This window comes from Giraffa tippelskirchi, chromosome 2, assembly GCF_054371585.1.
Source record: "Giraffa tippelskirchi isolate mGirTip1 chromosome 2, T2T-mGirTip1v1.2.pri, whole genome shotgun sequence".
Taxonomy (NCBI): Eukaryota; Metazoa; Chordata; class Mammalia; order Artiodactyla; family Giraffidae; genus Giraffa; species Giraffa tippelskirchi.
This window is the reverse complement of record NC_137276.1, coordinates 187,537,963-187,560,803: the sequence shown is the minus strand read 5'-3', so window position 1 is coordinate 187,560,803 and position 22,841 is coordinate 187,537,963. Positions and strand designations below refer to the sequence as shown.

The window sequence follows — 22,841 nt, the reverse complement described above, 5'->3', positions numbered from 1 at the left end:
TGAAAGCTATATCCAACTTCTGATAACTTATCTAACTTTTTTAAGCTTCAGTTCACAACAATGGCCATTTATCTCATAAGACTATTGTAGAATCAAACAATAACCTTATGTTCACTGTCCTGGTTCCAAGCAGGTACTCAATAAATGTTAATACTCTCTCTATTGCTATTCTTTTTCTCCAACAACACAACAAACTCAGTTTACCCATTTAATCATCTTTTTAGTTGCTTATTATTCCTATTATTTTAAAGCGATGAAACAACTCTCACAGCCATTTTTCTGAAGGCTCCAGTAAAACAAAAACATCTTTGGACTAATGGTTAAAAGATAAAGATTTAAGTACCATCAGTTCTGTCACTTTATCAGAGTTCTGACAATCTTCACTGGCCTGCTTCCTCACCTGAAAAATGCCTTACATATCTAAAAGCACTGTTTTGGAAAGAAAGCATGTACAAAAATGTACCCTGTAAAGTGGTAGACAAATGTTTACATTAACTTAAAAAAAAAAATAGAAACTCTTTATTTTTTCATACGCCTACCACACAGATTATCACACAAAATATTAAGGGTAGGGAGAGAGGTGAAATGGCTCTCTGCTCACAACTATTCAAGTTACTGCTAAGATAAAAAATTACTCCTTCTTCTTTTTTGCCAGCCGTAACCACTGCTCAGACCCTGATGCTGGGAAAGATTGAAGGCAGGAGGAGAAGGGGATGACAGAGGATGAGATGGTTGGATGGCATCACTGACTCAATGGACATGAGCTTGGGTAGACTCTGGGAGTTGGCGATGGACAGGGAGGTCTGGCGTGCTGCAGTCCATGGGGTTGCAGGGAGTCAGACACAACTGAGCGACTGAACTGAACTGAACCACTGCTCTATAAGTTTTAGAATTAATCAAAAAAATACTTGGACAGAAATTCAGCTAAATTGTGGGGACAAACATAGTATTTTTTATAATGTTACCTCAGTTTAATTAAATAGTACTATGTTAGTGAGAGTCCAACCAGGAAAACATAAATCTTCATATATATTTAAAACAGATTAAATGTAATGCAAATTACTAGCTACAGTGGTGACAGAAAAAGTGCTAAGCCACAAAAGGCAATCAGTGAGGCAACCAGAGCTGGGCACAGTAGGACAATGCTAAACCCAATGCTGAAGGGGAGAGTGAAGAAGTAGTGGCTCCAGACAGAAGTTAGAGTTCTGCCTGTCCAGTGAAAGAAGAGCCTAGGTCTGTCCAGTGAAAGAAGGGCCCACAAATGAACTAGAATCACTACCAAAATAACTGCCCAAGGCAAAGAGGGTAAGGAAGAACCATCCTGACATCTTCTTTCCTTGCCCTCCAACCTCCATCATTCCCAACAGAACAATTGGAAACGCAACCTGCAAGAGTAAGCCTCCCTGTGATGAAGAACAGAACAGTGGAAGGGTGAGCAATGCCTTTCAGAACAGACAGGCCCAGGACATGCACAAGTGGTAATACTGCTCACTCTAGGAAATACAGAAAGAAGGTATTTTGCTAGGAGCATCAAAATAGTAATGCTTTCCTCTTAAAGCTTAAGTATATTGGAAGACTGACTTACGAAAGATTTGGATTATCTTCTGTTAAATTATTTTCCTTTCTTGTCAAGCATTTGTAGAAAAAGCTACTAAAAATATGACTTCGTTCAACAAGTTCATCTGATGCCTTCTCCGATATAAGATACCTATAAAGTAACAACACCACAAAAGTAAGTTATTTTTGGATTTTACCTGGTTTTCCTCCAATTATTTTACGTGTTCTGAAAATCTTCATTTATATGTCCAATTAGAGTCAAAGCAATCTTGCAGTTTGCTCTGATTTCAGATTTTTTTTTTTGTTCTTTAACTACCTTACCGTCTATCAAGATCAGTTAAAGCAGAAATTTTCCATTTTCTCATTCATTTACTTAACACGTATTTCTCAAGTTCCTAATATGTGCTAAGTACCGTATTTATACTAGCAACATTAAATGAGAGGGGGGAGAAAACAAGTTCCTGTCCTCAGAAAAGTGAGGGTAAAAAGGAAATATTAATGAAATAATCATACAATCACATATAAAACTGAAACCATGACATTCCTAAATAAATCTAGAGAAATTTTAATAACTCTTGAGACACAACTAATTGCTAAATCCTTAGTCCATTTCCATATAAAACAATTCTTCAACATAACCTTATATTTCAATCACTTAGTGATTAAATCTCTCATATTTAGAGAACTCTGGTATTGTTAATAGTTTATAAAGGTTCAAAAATGACCTTGCAATTGCTTTTTTTAAAAAAGCATAAAAGACAATCTCAGCTTGAATTTTTTTTTAATGTGGTCATGCAGAGCATATACTGTGTGAAAGGAGACACAAAGAATGCCTTTGGTGTGCTCCAAGTGTTCTTTTATCTTAATCTGAATGATGATGACATGGGTACATATATATGTGAACATTCATGAGCTGTATATTTAAAATTTGTGCACTTTCCTACTTGAAAGCTATTCATCAATTTTAAAAATAATTAGGAAGTAGTTTAAAAAATTAACATAGGATCCCCTCTGAAAAGAATTCAAAGAGACAGAGATATAGGTACATCAGCGAAAAAGAAGTATAGAAAAATATTCTTAGAATCAAATTATAAATAAAGTTTTAGTAATTATTTCCAATAAAACATATCAAAATTAACACCAAAGACGATCTAATATATCTCACAAAATATAAATTTGACGCTACTTAGGGATACAAAACTTAGTAAGATGTAAGATGCTCAACCTTTAGAAGGAAAATCATCGTAATGCCACCAATAACTTTAAAAAAAGGCAAAATATTATATGAACCATAAAAGAGATACAACAAAGATATTATGAGAGTTAATAATAATATTCCCTGTTTAATTAGAAAAGGTTTTCAAGAAGGTAACACTTGTGAGGAAGGGGAGAAAAATTTCAAAGGGGAATAAAATTTTAACACATTAAGATAAAGACGAGAATATTCCATGAAGCAAGAGTAACAGGGCATTAAGGTAGAAGAGTGACTAAGGAATGGCCTTTGTTTAGTAGACTGTTTATAATTCAATCTTGCTGGACTATGAAATAGGCACAGGGTTATGAGTAAATGGCAGAAAAGACAGATTTGTGTCATATTATCAAAACACTCAAATGCTTGACTGAACTCACTTTGACAAGTAATAAGAAATTAATAAAAGTTTCCAATGAGAATTGCATTCATGAAGTAGTTTATGAATAATAATGGTGGTAATAATATACTTAACAGATAGGAAAACAGAGACAAAGGATATAAAAAATTAATTTAGGTAAGATAAGTATACTAAAAAGATTGATGACAGAAGATAAACGAATATGAGAGACCAAATCTACTACTCAGGCAATTGAGTATGTAGAAAGGAAAAAGAGGGTGAAGAGTCAAGGATAATGGACACTTCACTTTCAGCCCAGATGGAATAAGAAGGATCAGATTTACACTCCTATTCTAAACAAGCAAAAAAAAAGTCAAACAAAATACATGGAGCAATAGTTTTTAAAACACTGGACATCAGCAACAAAGAATAGTGACCCCTGAGAGATGGTGAGCTCCATAATTGCCTCAGCTTACTGCCTTGATACATTTCAGATTACAACACAGAAAGGAATAACCCAGGTGAAAGATGGTAGACTCCTTGAGTTTAGGAGATACTGAGAGTCAGGAAAGACTAAGGCAGCAAGAGTTTGCAGATCAGAATACTGGAAAGGAAAAGGAGTCTAGACAGAAAACTCCAAATACATGCAGAGTATCCTCCCCAAGAATTTAGCAGAATACTGCATGTACGTAAGGAAGACACTTGAGAGTGGAAAAAGAACTATCTGAAAAAAGTAGAGAGAATGGTACCCAGCATTTATACAGATTGCAGGAATACTGCCTGTTGCTACCAGCCAGGCTGGAAAACCTCACTAATTCATGAGAAACTGAGTGCAGTATTCAGAAGGGTCTTTCCTCAGTAGTGAGGATTAATCTGTTGGTCTTACCTAATAAATCGTAAAAAGCAAGAGTTTAAAACCACCGAACTGTTTCCAAATCAGTTCAGTTCAGTTGCTCAGTCATGTCTGACTCTTTGCGACCCCATGGACTGCAGCACACCAGGCTTCCCTGTCCATCACCAATTCTCAGAGCCTACACAAACTCATGTCCGTAGCATCGGTGATGCCATTCAACCATCTCTTCTTCTGTGGTCCCCTTCTCCTCCCACCTTCAATCTTTCCCAGCATCAGGGTCTTTTCAAATGAGTCGGTTCTTCGCATCAGGTGGCCAAAGTATTGGAGTTTCAGCTTCAACATCAGTCCTTCCAATGAATATTCAGGACTGATTTTCTTTAGGATAGACTGATTGGATCTCCTTGCAGTCCAAGGGACTCTCAAGAGGCTTCTCCAACACCACAGTTCAAAAGCATCAATTCTTTGGTGCTCAGCTTTCTTTATACTCCAGCTCTCACATCCATACATGACTACTAGAAAAACCATACCTTTGACTAGATGGACCTTTGTTGGCAAAGTAATGTCTCTGCTTTTTAATATGCTGTCTAGGTTGGTCATAGCTTTTCTTCCAAGGAGCAAGCATCTTTTAATTTCATGTCTGCAGTCACCATCTGCAGTGATTTTGGAGCCGCCAAACGTCAAGTCTCTGACTGTTTCCATTGTTTCCCCATCTATTTGCCATGAAGTGATGGGACTGGATGCCATGATCTTCGTTCTCTGAATGTTGAGTTTTAAGCCAACTTTTTCACTCTCCTCTTTCACTTTCATCAAGAGGCTCTTTAGTTCTTCTTTACTTTCTGCCATAAGGGTAGTGTCACCTGCGTATCTGAGGTTATTGATATTTCTCCCAGAAATCTTGATTCCATCTTGCGCTTCAGCCAGCCCAGCATTTCACTGATGTACTCTGCATATGAGTTAAATAAGCAGGGCGAAAATATACAGCCTTGATGTACTCCTTTCCCGATTTGGAACCAGTCTGTTGTTCCATGTCCAGTTCTAAATGTTGCTTCTTGACCTGCATACAGATTTCTCACAGGTGGCTCTGTGGGGAGTTTTGGAATCTCAGAAACCAACATAACCAGGAGAAAAAAAAAAAAAAGAAAACCCACAGAATACAAGCCTAACCGCAACTGTGGAAAAGGAACTTTGCCGCAAAAGGTTCTAACCTAACAACCTAAGGCACAGCCTAGCCTGCTCACAGAACAAAGGATTGAGTGAATACCAAAGGAGAGATAGCTGGCCCCTCCCTGCCCGGAGGCAAAGAGGCAGGCTTAGAGGCAGGCTTTCAACAGCCAGAGCTAGAAGGCAAGAGGCTGCTGCAATCTCAACGCCAGAGATGGCACCTTCCACCAAACTGTGAGCAGGCTCCCAGTTGCTAACCAAGTTTTCCCGAGATCCTGGACGGTTGACAGCCACCAGGAGGGTTGCAGCCTGAGATCAGCTCTCCAGAGGAGACATACGGCACACCTGAGACAGTGCTCTCACGGCACACCCGGGAAACCAAGCAGCCAGGACCAAGGAGGTGATTAAGACACATGGCCCACCTAGGACAGTGTGCTCGCCGAGAACCTGGTCGCCTGAGCTGCTCAGACCTGGAAAGGGCACAAAACGCATGCCTAACCCACAGAGACTGAGCCAGAACTGTGTCTGAGTGTCTCCTGTGGAGCTACGGGTCAGCTGTGGCCTGCCCCAGGGGCAGGGGCTCTCGGTGCAGTAGACCTGGGGATGGCATAAGCCCTCTTGGAGGAGGTCGCCATTAGCCCCGCCACAGAACCACCAGAACTTACACAGGACTGGGGAAACAGACTCTTGGAGGGCACAAACAAAACCTTGTGTGCACCAGGACCCAGGAGAAAGGAGCAGTGACTCCACTAGAAACTGACCCAGACATGCCCATGAGTGTCCAAGAGTCTTTGGTGGAGGCATAGGTCGGCGGTGGCCTGCACAGGGTCAGGGGCACTGAGTGCAGCACTGCATGCATAGGACCTTTTGAAGGAGGTCACCATTATCTTCATTACCTCCACCATAGCTTTTTGGCCTCAGGTCAAATAACAGGGAGGGAAATGTTCATCACAGCACTGTTTATAATAGCAAGGACATGGAAGCAACCTAGATGTCCATCATCAGATGAATAGATAAGGAAGCTGTGGTACATATACACAATGGAATATTACTCAGCCATTAAAAAGAATACATTTGAATCAGTTCTATTGAGATGGATGAAACTGGAGCCCATTATACAGAGTGAAGTAAGCCAGAAAGAAAAACACCAATACAGTATATTAATGCATATATATGGAATTTGAAAGATGGTAACGATAACCCTATATGTGAGACAGAAAAAGAGACACAGATGCATAGAACAGTCTATGGACTCTGTGGGAGAGGGTGAGGGTGGGACAATCTGAGAGAATAGCATTGAAACATGTATATTATCATACGTGAAACAGAACGCCATTCCAGGTTCGATGCATGAGACAAATGCTCAGGGGTTGGGCAATAGGATGATCCAGAGGGATGGGATGGGGAGGGAGGTGGGAGGAGGGGTTCAGGATGGGGAACACATGTAAACCCATGGCTGATTCACGTCAATGTATGGCAAAAACCACTACAATATTGTAAAGTAATTAGCCCCCAACTAAAATAAATAAATTAAAAAAAAAGTAACAGGAAGGGAGCACAGCCTTTCCCATCAACAGAAAATTGGATTAAAGATTTATCGAATATGGCCCTGCCCATCAGAACAAGACCCAGTTTTCCCCTCAGTCAGTCTCTGCCATCAGGAAGCTTCCATAAGCCTCTTATCCTTATCCATCAGAGGGCAGACAGAATGAAAAGCAAACTAACCAAACCGATCACATGGACCATAGTTTTGTCTAGCTCAATGAAACTATGAGCCATGCCGTGTAGGGCCACCCAATTTGGATGGTGGAGAGTTTCCAAATAATCTGTTTCAAAACAAAATTCAAAAATATTTACAGGAATATACCAGCACCCAGTAAAAATATCACCAGACATGCAAAGAAGAAAAAAAAAAGTATGACTCATAATGAGGAGAAAAATCAGTCAATCGAAACCAACCCAGAACTGACAAGGATGCTAGAATAAGTAGAAAAAGACATTTTAAAAGTTATTATATAATAATCATATTCCATATATTCAAAAAGCTACAGATATAAAAGATATTTTTTAAAAAGACCCAAATAGAACTTCTAGAGATTCATTCTACAAAGTTCAAGATGAACAGTAGATGGTAACATGAGACTTTTAAGTCTTATCCTTACTAGAATAGGATAGCACTATTATTAAAACAATAGGGCTGAAATTATATGATGATAATAAATTGATTTGGGAATGGTCAGTGAAATAGTCAGGAGACATCTTGAAAAATAAATGTTAGAAACGTGGGTCTAAGGATATAGTACAAAATGAGGACAAGAGACAAACTATCGCTGCATGAAAGTTTATAAAACTTTTTTATAAATTCCTTCAGCTTGGCTATATAAAAAATTGAAAACTATAATAGAACAGTGATATAGATTTTTTTAAATGTTGGTTAACTTTTACAGTGCTTAAGGACACATAAAGAACTACACAGTTGTTTCTTCCTGGTTCCCAAAGTGATCTGTCATTAGGTAAGTACTTTCATCAATAATACTATAGTCGAAGCATCAAGCCTCACTGACTCAGTGGACATGAGTTTGAGCAAAATCTGGGAGATGGTAAAGGACAGAGAAGCCTGGCGGGCTGCAGTCCATGGGGTTGCAAAGAGTTGGACCCGACTTAGTGACTGAACAACAAAACAGTCAAAGAAGTATCAATCAGTAGCAAGCAAATAACAAAAATGAAAACGAAACAAGAGTAACTCTTCTGAAGTATATAGTATCTATGGGAAGTAAAGGAATGAAACTAAACTTGTCAACACTAGACAACTTCGCTAGACAAAATTTTTCAAATCTGAAATTTTAGCAGGTTATTTTCAGCTAGAGTTAAAATACTTCAGAGATATTTACTTTAAGAGTCACATCAAAACCTGTAAAACAAATGACATAATGACATGATCATGTTACATTGTACTTACTTAAGATAGAAATCAATGATTACATCATTAAGAAACTCTCCTTCTTCTAAGCATTCCAGATCTTCATTAGTTACTCCTAAACCCCCTTTAGTAGGTGGTGGGGGATATACAATCAACCTTAAAAAATAAAAATAAAAGTAAAATATATTAATAATGAAAACTCTAGTCTCAAAGGGATTTGTTCTTTGGGACAATACAGGGCAGTAGTATTCAATAACTAAAATCTTAGGGTAAAAATATTTGACACAATATAATCAATTATATTTTCCTTCCTTTGTTTTCACAAGCTACTAATAGTACTGTCACTGAGTATCTTTTCATTTCCAATCCTTCCCATGTGGGTTAGTCTCAGTTTTTGTCTAATCAACAGGTTATCTCACTACCACTGAGGATGTCTCTCTTCCATACAATATTTAACTTTCAACAAACTGAAGTAATAAACCATATAAGATTCTCCTATGCTCCAGTTTCCACTGCTAAGTTTGAATCCCCAAGACTAAAACAGTCAGCAGTCAAAAACTACGTTCTCCTACTAGTAACTAGTCTATACCAGCTGGACAATGAAGAAGTAACATGGGAACTTAGGAGGCAAGTTTCCCATAACAACATGCTTAGAATATAAAACTTAGGAGAACATAAAGGAAATAAACCATCAGATCACAACCAGAAAGAAGTGGAAAACAAAATGACAACTAATTAGGCATTTTTTCCTTTGGTACCCTCTTTTAAAGTTCAGAAATAAGAGCAGTTGTGAATTCTGGCTATAATCTTGAAACAGGGTGGTACTCACTGCACAAATATAGTCAATAATAAAGGTATAATATGTACTTGTTGAACTAGAAAGATTCAAGAAGGTAAGAATCAACTGCAATTGATTTAATCTTCATAACTATTGCACCTAAAATAATATGGGAAATTTTTAAGTGATAAAATAATAATAACTATTTAATGGCTATTTCCCTATCCTGTGCTGTCCGTTTTTTTTTTAACAGAGAAGAGGAATCATGTAGAGGAATAGAAATTATTCTCAAATGCAAAGACTCCCTTATTCTACTTTACGACCATAAGAAGACACAAAAAAGACCAAATATAATCAAGAAAGTAACCTGCAAAGGGAAGTTCTGATAAACTTCAAAGTACCTGAAATTGAGGCACATTTTAGTAAGCTATTTCTCTTTTCCTATCATATATTCAGATATGGGATATATAATCTTAAAAACCATATACTTCTATTGAAATATTTTCAATAAAGGCTTTGACACATTTTACATCTTGGCTACCATTTCTGGCTTATTAATATAAAACATAAAACTAAGTGTTGCCTGGAGAATCCCAGGGACGGCGGAGCCTGGTGGGCTGCCATCTATGGGGTCGCACAGAGTCGGACACGACTGAAGTGACTTAGCAGTAGCATAAAACTAAGTAAAGTGGCATTGACTGTTTTCTTGATTATTTCTATTATTAACTGTCAGCAAGAAAGCAAAACTGAAAACATTTAAAAAGGTAAAATACTTAAAATCAGTAACATGAATGAAAACCACTAATGTGCCCACCTATTACAAACAGGATATGACACAGTACATACTTCTGAACAGGTCCAGTGTGCCTGACTTCTCGCCATTCCTCATCTGGATTAGATGTAATAGAAAGTGAGTAGCAACCACTACTTTGCTTCTGCAGTAAGGTGTAAGTAGGCTTGGCTGTATCTGTATTTGAGGGCTGACCCCCCGAAAAAAAAAAATGGCAACGTATAAGGTCTCCTTATACCCGTATAAATACATATTAACGCTCAAAAGGATAAAGTCAGAAGTTAGACTTGTAAGAGAAAATGGGACTAAAAGAAATACACACCAATGAGTTATATACATATACACAAAAATATACTCTTACAATTTCTACAAAGATATAATCAAATCAAAATAATACTCTGGAGCAAAAGATAATGTACTATGGATCAAAGTTTAACCTGAAGTGTTACTTAAAGGGCTGGGCTTTACAATTTTAGAATCTGAAAACAGTGCTGTTCAAAATGAACAAAAGAGGTAATAAGTAGTAGGAATGTTTTTAAAAGACTGATAAGAGATTATAACAACATAAACCGATATTTTATTATTAAATGGAAAACTATGATACAAATCTGTATATACAGTGTAATTATCAGGCAAAATTTTTACAATATTATGCAAAGGCCAGTGGTGAAGTCTTACACCTTATCTTTCACTAATGTGTCTTTCTACAGACCTTTAAAATAACAGATTAAAATAACCAAACCCACATGCGAGTGCATGTGTGTGTGTGCACACGCCCCCATCACAGAAAACTTAAACACTTTTCTTTCTGGGGGTATTTGGCAGAGATATATAAGCCACAAGTATATTAACAACCTCCTATAAAAATAAATACAGTATTTTAAAACTTACCATTAATTGTCTCAAGATAGTCTTAGACTTATAAAAAAAATCACAATAAACAAGCCTCTAAGGTGGTGCTAGCGGTAAAGAACCTGCCTGCCAATGCAGGAGATATAAGAGACGCGAGTTTGATCCCTAGGTAGGGAAGATCCCCTGCAGAAGGGCATGGCAACCCACTCCGGTATTCTTGCCTGCAGAATTCCATGGATAGAGGATCTTGGCAGGCTATAGTCCATAGGGTCTCCAAGAGCTGGACATGACAAAAGGGACTTAGCATTTAGCAAGCCTCTCACAGATTCCCCTAATATTAACATCTTTTTAAAAACCACAGTACAATTATCAAAACTAAGAAATTAAAGTTGGTATGATACTATAAACTACAGACTTTATTTTTGTTTTACTACTTTTTCCACTAATAAATTTCTTTTGTTTCAGGATCCTACAATTCCTTCATCTTTCTTTATTTTTTATGACCTTGGTATTTTTTAAGACTGTTGGTCAGTTATTTTATAACTGGGCTTGTTTGATTTTTCTCATGATTAGTCTGAGGTTATAAAAATATTGAGAAAAACAATACAGAAGTGATGTATCCTTCTCCAAGCATGATGTGACAGGTACGTTATGTCAATATATTTTATTACTGGTAATGTTAACTTTGATCATTTGGGTTAAAGTGATGTCTGTGACGTTTCTCCATTACAAAGTTACTATAGTGGAGAAAAAAAGGTACTTCTTTTTTGTAATTAGTATTTAAGGTGAGAGACTAAGATTATGCACATATCCTGACCTACTTTAAGTTTTCATCCATTAAATTTAGCATCTCTCCATGGATCTTACCTGCAACAATCATAAGTATGATTTTTCCAGTGGTGGTTTTATATTTCTCTTGTTCCTTTTACATTTTTTAATTGAAATATTTTTCTAAGAAAAAATTGTCCCTTGCCCATCTTTTATTATTTGTGTTTTCATTCATCTGTTCAGTTAATTACATGTATCAATACACATTAAAGGGTACATATCTTATTCTATAGCAATAATCGCACGCTATCATTACTGATTTTGTTGATCTGTTTCTAGCTTTGGCCCTGGGAATTCCTTTAGGTTGGTTCCTGTGAACTTTGACAAAGCATAGCATTCTAAAATCACGCTAATTTCAATGAAAGAATTTTTAGCCAACTGCTTCCCTCCCCCTCATTAATTACATTAATCATATGCTAACCTGAGACACTGATTTCATCTTCATTTCTTCAGTAGTAGCAGCAGGGAAAGAACAAGTAGAAGCACAGTAATAATGAATAAAAGAACTTTCTTTTGAAGACAGGTTCTGAAATAAAGGAAGTGCCTGAACCCAAGACAATGGATAAGAAAGCTCTAATTCTCCATTGGTTGTACTTATTTCTGTCATAATGTCTTTCAATTTCAATTCTTCTCTCTGTGAAATAGAACTGTGTAGCTCAAGGAAAATGAATTCAGTCGATTTTGCTATGAAAGAAAAAAAGAAATCGGTTTTTAGCAGTAGTATTATTTTTCAAGGGGATTAAAATTAAAATAATTTGATTATTAGTAACAGTAGGGTTGGTATATGGCTCAACAAACTATTTTGCATGTCAGTTAATAACCCAGGCAAATTAAATCCCCAAACAATTCATTAGTAACTGAGAACCAAAACTCACAATTTGAGACTCCTACTGCATTAGAATACAAACTCCACAATGGTACTGAATGCTGTATCTCCAGTACCTGGCATTTATTAGATGTGAGTAAATATTTGTTAATGATTGAAATATATACATTACATATAAAATAGACAGCCAGTAGAAAGTTGCTATATAGCATAGGGAGCTCAATCTGGTGCTCTGTGATGACCTAGAGGGGTGGGGTGAGGGGGTGGTAGGGAGGACCAAGAGTAAGGGGATATGTGTATACTTATGGCTGGCTCACATTGTTGTATGGCAGAAAAAACCATTATATTATAAAACAATTATCCTCCAATTAAAATTAAAAATTAATTTTAAAAATATTTGTTAATGAATGCATGAATAAGTATATGACGACTAAACAATTATTTTTCTCTAGCCTTCTCCATATAGCAAATCCGCCCATTAAAATTTTCATTCAAACACTTCCTTCAGAATCATCTTCTTTCATCAGTCATTTCAACAGTGGTTTCAAATGACATTCTCACCTCCCACAATGATTATAAATGGCTTGAGCATTTTCCCAACTCCTCTATTTGATCATAAATTTCCCAAATTAATTTGGAAGCAATCAGGATAACAAAATAAGGAATTTTAAAGATTTAAAATTCAGATCACTACTTAACATCTTTAATATGCAAGGCAGTAGGAGGGGGAAAGGTAGAGGGATTAAAGTGATACGAAAGAAATTTACTAATCTGATTTACCTAATTCTAAACCACACTCCTTTAGGAGTTGGAAACGAAAAAAAGTTGGAAAATATTTCAATATACACATATACTGATAGATAAGTGTTACAGAAGCATTGGAAAAGTATTCAGTCTTAGAAAAATGATACATAAGTAAGTATACCAAGTTTTCTTTTTTAGAAACTAAAGAAAATCTTGAAGATAAAGATTTCTGTATTTTATTTAACTTTGCCTCTGATTAGTTCTGTCATAGTTCATTTATGAAATAAGGGCAAGAAGTCTTAAGACAGGCAGCCAAGGATGTCAACTGACTAAAAGTTAAGGTACTCCTTTTATTTTAGAAGATAATTTTGATTAGTTGAGTAAAATTATAAGGAGAAATTATGAATAAAATAATTTATCTTACATAATATCAAGGGAAAAATTATTTTTAGTTCAGTGAACTTAATTTCAATTCAATGAAATAATTACATTCTACTAAATTATTTTAGAGGAAAATTATTTTATAGGAGTTCTCAGATAATCTTGACATTTAGAAGAAATCTTTTTATACTCACATTGCTGGCTTAATACAGAGTTTTCTAGTTGGGTCTGAATCTCCTGAAGATAATTTGAGGAGACCCAAAGAAAGAGGATAGCATGACTTCTTTTACTGTGATCATCATCTTTATTTTTCCATAACCCAAACCTCTTTAAATGTGTGGTATCCACTAGCAATGAAATCTCATGCACAGACACTGAAACAAGTAAAAGATAACAAGGTAATAAATTAAATTAATCTATTTAGGAATACAACACATGCACTGTATGACTCTTCTTTAACAATATATTTTTCAAAAAGAATTATATGCAAAGTTTTTCAAAAATATTATTTATAGCACATTTCAGTAAACTTGGCTGAAATACCTAAACACTATTATTAGAGTAAAAAAGATCATATAAATTAGAAAGGGCTAAATAATTATTAAATGATAATAAAAAGTAGGAAGTTAGCCTCTCACCACTATATGATCTCAGACTATCTTATCAATGCAGTAAACTAAGCACAGTGTAACTGAGAAAATTATATAATTCTATTTTGGTCAATACTATCAACCAAGATTCCAAATGCTATCATAAGCCACTTAACGCCTATTTTCCTTCTCCTAAAACATTTATCCAAAGATTCTCAAGAGTAATATGAGCTTCTGAAGAGTCTAGGATAATTTTTTTTTGGAGGCACCGAAGTTTGCAGGATCTCAATTCCCCGACCGGGGATTAAACCTGGACTACGGCAGTAAAATTAAATTACTTTTAATTTAAAAATTTAATTAAGAAATTAAAAGATGCTTGCTCCTTGGGAAGAAAAGCTATAACCAATCTAGACAGCATATTAAAAAGCAGAGACATTACTTTCCCAACAAAGGTCCGTGTAGCCAAAACCATGGTTTTTCCAGTAGTCATGTATGGATGTGAGAGTTGGACCATAAAGAAAGCTGAGCGCCAAAGAACTGGGGTGTTGGAGAAGACTCTTGAGAGCCCCTTGGACTACAAGGAGATCAAACCAGTCAATCCTAAAGGAAATCAGTCCTGAATATTCATTGGAAGGGCTGAAGCTGAAGCTCCAATCATTTGGCCACCTGATGCAAAGAACTGACTCACTGGAAAAGACCCTAATGCAGAGAAAGGTTGAAGGCAGGAGGAGAAGGGGATGACAGAGGAAGAGATGTTTGGATGGCATCACTGACTCAATGGACATGAATGAGCAAGCTTCGGGAGTTAGTGATGAACAGGGACACTGGGCACGCTGCAGTCCATGGGGTCGCAAAGAGTCGGACATGACTGAGCGACTGAACTGAACTGAATGGCAGTAAAAGCCCAGAATCCTAACCACGAAGCAACCAGGGAATTTCTAGGATGAAATCTCTTAAAATTTTTCGAGGTTTTACTTCTCAAAATTTCGAGGTAATCACTCTGAATTAACACTTTCTCCCTTTCATTGAGTGAAAAGAATCTCCTCCAAAGACCTCATTTTTTAACTCAAAGAAACATATAAAACTAGTGTAAAGAAATCCTGAGGTCATCTGGTCCAACTTTGAGAAAACAAGTAGCTGATCTAGGAATACAAATATCAGTTAAGTACAAATCCAAGATTGTTACCTATCTGAAATAAATCTCTTACTACTCCTCCCCCTGTTTTTTCCCGGCACAATGCTACTCAAAACGCAACATCCTCAGCTTGCAAAATTGCCATCAGCCAGGAGGCAATTGGAAATACAGAATTCAGGCCCCACACTAGATATACTGAATCAAAATCAGCACTTAAAAGAAAAAATAAACAAACAAAAAATAAACAGGTAATCCAGATGAATGTTAGAGTTTGAAAAGGATTTTACAATAAGCATTCAAATACTCATTAACTTGTCATCTTAATGTTTTCCAAGATGGCTATTCTATTCAGTTTTTCTTTATTTCTTTCATATTTCCTCCTTCCTTCCGCTATTCTTTTTTTCTGTTATTCCATTTCTTCAGGTTTTTCCCTTGTTCCCTTTCTGGATTTCTATTTCTCTTCTGTGCCTGTCCATATGCATGCCTGCCTGACTTGCTCTCTTCCTATCCTGTCATGTCTTATTCTAACCTACCTCCCCTCTTCTTTTACTACTTACTGGCTCCTTTTTTTTTGTATGTTTTTTTTTTTAATTGAAATATAGTTGACATAAATACAATGTTAGTTTCAGGTTACAACATAATGATTTGATATTTGCATACACTATGAAATGATTACCATAATAAGTTTAATAACCATCTGTCTCCCTATAAAGTTATTATAGTATTACTGACCATATTCCTTATATTGAAGATTATATTTCTGGGGCTTATTATTTTAAATAAATTTATTTTGCTTTATTCACTTAATTTTGCCCAGCTCCCCATCACCCTCCTCTCTGGCAACTAGCTGCTTGTTCTCTTTATATATACGAGTCTGCTTCTCTTTTGTTTTATTTTTAGATTCCACATACAAGTGAGATCATACAGTATTTGTTTTTGTTTGCCTCATTTTGCTAAGCATAATACCCACTAGATCCACCCATGTTGTCACAAATGGCAAGATTTCATTTTACAATGGTTGAGTAATATTTCATATATCTCGCATCTTCTTTATCCATTCATCTATCAATAGACACTTAGGTTGCTTCCACATATGTTTGCTTGGCTACTGTGAACAACGAATGCTGCAGTGAATACTAGGGGTGCATATACTTTTTAAAAGTAGTGTTTTGTTTTCTTAGAGTAAATATCCTAAAGTGAAATTTCTGGGTCATACAGTTCTATTTTTAATTTTTTGACCAACCTCCATACTATTTTCCATAGTGGCTGCATCAATTTACATTCTGAATGTATGCCAACAGTGCAAGAGGGTTTCCCTTTTTTCCACATCCTTTACAACACTTGGCTTCCCTAGTGGCTCAAATGGTAAAGAATCTGCAATGCAGGATACCCAGGTCTGATCTCTGGGTCAGGAAGATCCCCTGGAGAAGGGAATGTGAACACACTCCAGTATTCTTGCCTAGAGGATCTCATGGACAGAGGAGCTTGGCAAGCTACAGTCCATGGGGTTGCAAAAAAAGAATCAAACATGACTGAGCAACTAATACTTTCCAACACTTGTTATTTGCTATCATTTGATGATGGCCATTCTGACCAGCATGAGGTGGTATCTTGCTGTGGTTTGGATTTGTATTTCACTGACAATCAGTGATGTTGAGTATCTTTTCATGTATCTGTATGTCTTCTCTGGAAAAATGTCTGTTCAGGTCCTCTGACCATTTTTTAATCAGGTTGTTTGTTTCATTGATGTTGAACTGTATGCATTCTTTATATATTTTGGATATGAACCCTTTATCAAATATATGATTTTCAAATATTTTCTCCCATGCCGTACACCTGAAATTAATACGTTGCATGTCATTTATATCTTTATTTTAAAAAAAGAATTTGAGAGGTAGCTGTGTTGCACAGATCTTTATCTACACATTATAGCACTATTTTTTATGAAATTTTCTTTTGAATCACAGGTCTTTGTTTCTTCTAAATAGCTAATGTTACATTGTTCCATAATAACTTATTAAAATTTCCTAATTAAAAATATCAGGGTGTGTATATATGTGTATATATATATATACACACACACATATATACATATTCTTATATATTACATATGCCTTATACATTCTTACTACTTATAGTAGCTTCCTAATCATTAGATTTATCATTATAAATATAGCTGTGGATTCTGTACATGGGTATACAGGGGAGTCCCACTAAAGTTACTTCAATCTCTTCCTCAGTCTTGGAACCCAGGTTTCTTCTTCCCCAGTTCATTTCTGAAGTGCTATCTGTATATAGTTTTCTTGCTCATTCTTTTCATAATTCATTCTCTAAAGAGATTGTTCTTTGTTGCTTATTATTTGTTCTCCTAGTGTTGTTTATTCTGAAAGATTTTTATTTGTGAGAAGAATGAGAAACCTCAGTCTCCACAAATTATAAGTACATTTTCTAATCCAATTTGTACTTTATCTAATCCATTAGGTAAAAGTGTACTTTATCTACTTTTTCTAATCCACAGGTACTTTATCTAATCCATTAGATAATAAATGGTATACATGCTCTCTCTTAATCCCTATGCAAAGTCATTTACATGGTTGTGCACAACTCTAAAAATTTTTTTCATTCTTTACTTACAGTTTCTATTTTCATCCATTTTTATACATCAAAACTCTCGCTATAAAAACTTTTTCTTATCCTTTAATATTACTTGAAGTCACTAAAATAATATACCATTTTAAGTGTTACAAAATATTTTAACTCCTTTGGAAGCTACTAAAATAGTGTTAGGTTGAAACACATTATTAATCTTATATTTACATAAATTCTATAGTGGAAAAAAGTATGAAAAACTAGTTGCAGAAATACTTCAGAATTTTTGCTGACCAGTTATTTTTATACCCAAAATTACAGTGAAAAGGGGTCATAAGACAATGCTAGCTTACCTTGAAATGGGATCTTAATATACTTTGTTGTGAACTAAAGAAAAAACAAAAAAGCAAAACAGGAGTTAGCACTCAAAATGTGTTACTATTCAAATTTTTCAAATATTTTTTCTTCTTTAAACCACAAGTAGGTAATCAAAGTCTATGCACTAAAAGTAATAAGTCTTTTCCTGAATAAATGAAGAAGATATTTCACTGTAAAGACTCAGTTTTACAGAAGTTTAAGAATCCTGTGCAAGGAATTTAATTCTCAATATACTAATTTATAAAACCAGTAAGATTATACTTAATATAGTTTCAAAATGTTTCCAGAATATTTAAGGAAGAAATAAGATAAAGTCCAAAAAAAAAACTGCCAAGAGACCTCCGAGTATCAGTGATTTTGGTTAATTAACTACAAAGCAGAACTTGATTCTTATCTTTGCTGACACTCCTAGCATTCATTTTTCTTTGTTTCATGTTATAAATTTCCTTCTGACTGAGGATTCAGCAAGGTTCCTGCTCATTCCACTACAACTGTGCCAAGACACTAAATTTTCTCTAGGTATCTTTTGTATATATCTGATCTCCTTAATTGTTGATTTTATAATAAACTTTCAAGAGTTGTGGAGCACCTAATTCTTACATGTACCATCTAAAATAGACGTCTCTTCAAATTTGTCAAATTAACTCATGCCTATTGATTTGTTACTTGGTTAGGTTTCCCTTTTGATTAATACACTTATGAAACTGTTGACCAAATCAGGAATATAGTCTGTGAGCAAAAAACAAAATTAAAAATGGTCTTGGTACATGGGTACCTAAATTAACTACCAACAAAGTTCCAAATAAGTAGCAAACAATGTTTGGTGAAACCACAGGTTTACTATGATTCTTTTTTTTTTTCCTAATTTAAAATTTTTTTCATGCTGTAGTTTCCCAAATATAAAACTCACATTTCATAGTGTAAGTTAGCCACTAAATCAAAATTTGAGCAAAAGGACAAATGGGGTTCAAATATTGCCTCTCTTATCCCTACTACTTTTTATAAACAATAAGTAGGTAAACTTAGGCAACTTACTGAACCTCTAAGCTTTAGGTCAGAACCTTAATCAAGAGGAGCTATTATCATTAGACTCTAGCATCTGATTCAGTATGTTATCTAGTCTGATTTAGTCAAATATTTCTTATTACTATGTCACCTTCATATAACTGCTGTATATTTTGTGTATATACCCGTTGTTAAATTCTTTCTGATATGTTTCACTGGGTCGTTAATCTCATAAAATATATCTTAGCAATTGTAAATAATGAGTTATAGAAAATCAATATAAGAAATGTTTGCTATTAAGATTTTACAGTCATTATGAATTATAAGTAGTGCATCTATATATCTGGCTGCTGCTTTCTACATTATTGTTTCATTCTCCCACCATAAGCAACCTTGTCCTATCAAAACTTTCAACTTGGCAAGAATTACATACTCATTTCACCTTTTTCGATGACTAAGCTAACATGCAACCTTCCCAAAACCAAAGCCCTGTAGTGCGCAGCAACAAACTGAATCCCTAGTTAAGAAATCAGAAAGATGTTTTTGTGGCAGTAAGGTAACCTCAAGTTCTCTGAAATCATGCCATATCTATTTAAACTTAAAAATAAAGCTGAACATAAGAGATTTTTTATAACTTCTAACAACAGCCAGTACAGTTTTTTTAATATACACTTAAAGATTTTTCCTATTATTAACAAAGATCTAAAAATTAAATGTGCAGCATTCTCTACTGCAGCATTCTCTACTGCAGCATTATCAACACTGAAAAAAAAAAAGGGCAAAAATAACTTAAATGTACCACTCTAAAATAATGGCTGTAACTTATATAAGAGTTTCCCACTACAGGTATTTCTCTAGTACAGCTCAACTGTAACTGTCATGACAGAGAGCAATATCTCCAGTGTCCATAACAATACACAGCAGATACTCATTAAAGATCTGGAAAAAACTAAGTTTAATTCTCTAATATACTATCCTCTCTCAAACAATAAGAAGTTCTTTACCTTATAAGTTATATAGAGTATAATAAACTGTCTGAACAAGAATATATATTAAGTCTTTTGAAAAGCTTGTAATTTTTAAGACTTTTACCCTTTTCCTGTTTTATGTTATTCATTATATCTTTCAACTTTAAAATTTCTTACAATTCCTCCATAGTAACATAACTGTTTTAATTTTTGAAGAATTCCTCTCAACCTTTCTTCACACACATATATTTTACCTGCATATATTTACTTTACTAAACCACGTTCCTATAATCAGACATTTAAGACTTTTTGTTTTAATTAAAGTCTGCATTTCAATAGACATGAGACAAATTTTTAAGACCTGCTTTATGACATTTACTGAATATCTGCAGTCCTATATTACTTGTAATAGCAAAATACTAGGGACAACTGCAATGTCCAACAGTCAGGAATTCAGAACAATCCAATTATTCCAAAACAGGTCAGTGAATTAATTTAATGTGATTATGGCAAGTTAGAAAACAGCATGCAGAAAGGACTGCTCTGGTGGCTCAGTGGTAAAGAATCTGCCGGCCAGTGCAGGAGATGCAAGTTCAGCCCCCCGAGTCAGGAAGACCCCCTGGAGAAGGAAATGGCAAGCCACTCCAGTATTCGTCCCTGAGAAACCGGATGGGCAAGAGTCTGGCAGGCTACAGTCCATGGGGTCACAAAAGAGTCAATTAAACAACAATATATAATGCTACATTCTTTGGTTTTAAAAATATACAGTTAATACGAAGAATACAGAATGATGTAGGGTTAATAGTAATTGTCTCTGGATAAGCAAGATTATAGGTATTCTTCAAATTGTTCCTTTATTCATTTGTGGGCTTTCCTGGTGGCTCAGCTGGTAAAGAATCCGCCTGCAAGGTCAGAGGCCTGTGTTTGATCCCTGGGTTGGGAAGATTCCTGTGAGAAAGGAAAGGCTGCCCACTCCAGTATTCTGGCCTATACAATTCCATAGACTGTACAGTACATGCGATGGCAAAGAGTTGGACACAACTGAGCGACTTTCACTTTATTCATTTGTAGTTTTTTGTTTGGTTTTGGTTTTTGCCCATAACAAGTCTACCTGAGTGTATAATAGCATAATTAATACATTAATTAATGAAACCCACTGAGGAATATTTATTTTAAATTTTCCTCCCTTAGCTAATCAGTTACTATAACATATTTAGGTTACCCAATTTTTGGCCATTACAAAGAACTCTATAGAAAAAAAACTGGTCAAACCTGAATTTTTAATGAAAAAGCTAAAAAGTAGGGGGAAAAATTAAGAAAAAGTGAACAAAGTTTCTTAAAGTAATTTTAAAAATCATCCTAGGCATAACAAGAGCATTAATATCTGAAAATTAGTGATCAGAGAAGATACATTTTAAACAGAATTGCTGTGATGCTTTCAATCAAAGTAATTTTAACTATATCATAAGCTACCATTATGGGTACTTCCCATAATTTGTACATGTTTACTCTGTTGGGATAATAGAGTACATGGTACATGGTCACCAAGTAAACATCTACTTCATGTCTTAAATCATATGCTGTCCTCTCTGTGACATCTTCCCTGACTGCTCCAGCCAGAGGAAAGCAGAGATCATGTCTTAACATTTTTATATTCCCTGCCCTATCTATAACACAGTGAAATATTGATAAATCTTCTAGGAAAATACTTGAAGTATAACTTTATATAGTTAATTCAACTAATGTTTATAAGTGCCTATTTAAGTGTGAGCCATTTATGTAAAGTATAAAAGGGAGTAAAAGCATGGTTCTTCATCACAAGATGCTTAAAGTCTAATGGAGAGATCTAGGCAAGAATACAAACAAAAACACAAAGAATAAATCTTACAACAGATGTACAAACAAAGTGCTGTAAGTACACAGTAAAAGGAGAAGTTAATTCTGGCTAGGAAGAAGAAATCAGGAAAGGTCTTCCAGAAGAGGAGATATTTCAGATAAGCCTTAAAATATTTTAACAGGCAGAAAAGTAGTGAGAAAATATAGAGAACTGAGGAAAATCCAGTATGGCTTTCATATATAAAATGTGAAGCATTAATACTGAAAATAAAGTGGAAAAATAAGAGGAACTATTCCTGGATATCCTTAAATAACAAGTTTAGGAATTTGGAGAACTCTGTTGTTGTTCAGACACTCAGTCGTGTCCAGCTCTTTGCGATCCCATAGACTGCAGCGCGCCCCTTCCCTCTCCTTCACCATCTCCCAGAGCTTACGCAAACTCACGTTGATTGAGTCAGTGATGCCATCCAACCATCTCTTCCTCTGTCGTCCCCTTCTCCTGTCTTCAACCTTTCCCAGCATTAGGGTCTTTTCTAATGAGTCAGTTCTTTCCATCAGGGGGCCAAAGTACTGAAGCTTCAGCTTCAGCACCAGTCCTTCCAATGAATATTCAGGATTGATTTCCTTTTGAATTGACTGGTTTGATCTCCTTGCAGTCCAAGGGACTTTCAAGAGTCTTCTCCAATACCACAGTTCAAAAGCATCGGTTCTTCAGCACTCAGCCTTCAGCACTCAAATCCATACGTGACTATTGGAAAAACCATAGTTTTGACTATATGGACCTATGTTGACAAAGCGATGTCTGTTTTTTAATATGCTGTCTAGGTTTGTCATAGCTTTTCTTCCACGGAGAAGCGTCTTTCTATTTCACGGCTGCAGTCACCATCTGCAGTGATTTTGGAGCCCAATAAAATAAAGTCTCTCACTGTTTCCATTGTTTCCCCATCTATTTACCATGAAGTGATGGGACCAGATGTCATGATCTTAGTTTTTTTAATGCTGAATTTTAAACCAGCTTTTTCACTTTTCTCTTTCAACTTCATCAAGAGGCTCTTTAGTTT

The 22,841-nt window shown here is 35.5% G+C and overlaps 1 protein-coding gene across 38 annotated transcripts in view; it reads right to left on the bottom strand.

The window, feature by feature from the left end:
• The window catches only part of SENP7 (SUMO specific peptidase 7), a 169,214-nt gene that overhangs the window by 13,097 nt on the left and 133,276 nt on the right, over positions 1-22,841 (bottom strand). For all 38 annotated transcript variants that reach the window (XR_014077542.1, XR_014077541.1, XR_014077546.1 and 35 more), the window contains 6 exons: positions 17,947-17,980; positions 13,474-13,653; positions 11,750-12,012; positions 9,705-9,838; positions 8,120-8,236; positions 1,586-1,708 (listed from right to left, as the gene is read on the bottom strand). Coding sequence is in view for 31 of the 38 variants with exons in the window: in XM_081572393.1 (XP_081428519.1) it covers positions 1,586-1,708; positions 8,120-8,236; positions 9,705-9,838; positions 11,750-12,012; positions 13,474-13,653; positions 17,947-17,980 (851 nt within the window). In the remaining 7 variants the exon portion in view is untranslated. The remainder of the gene's footprint in view (positions 1-1,585; positions 1,709-8,119; positions 8,237-9,704; positions 9,839-11,749; positions 12,013-13,473; positions 13,654-17,946; positions 17,981-22,841) is intronic.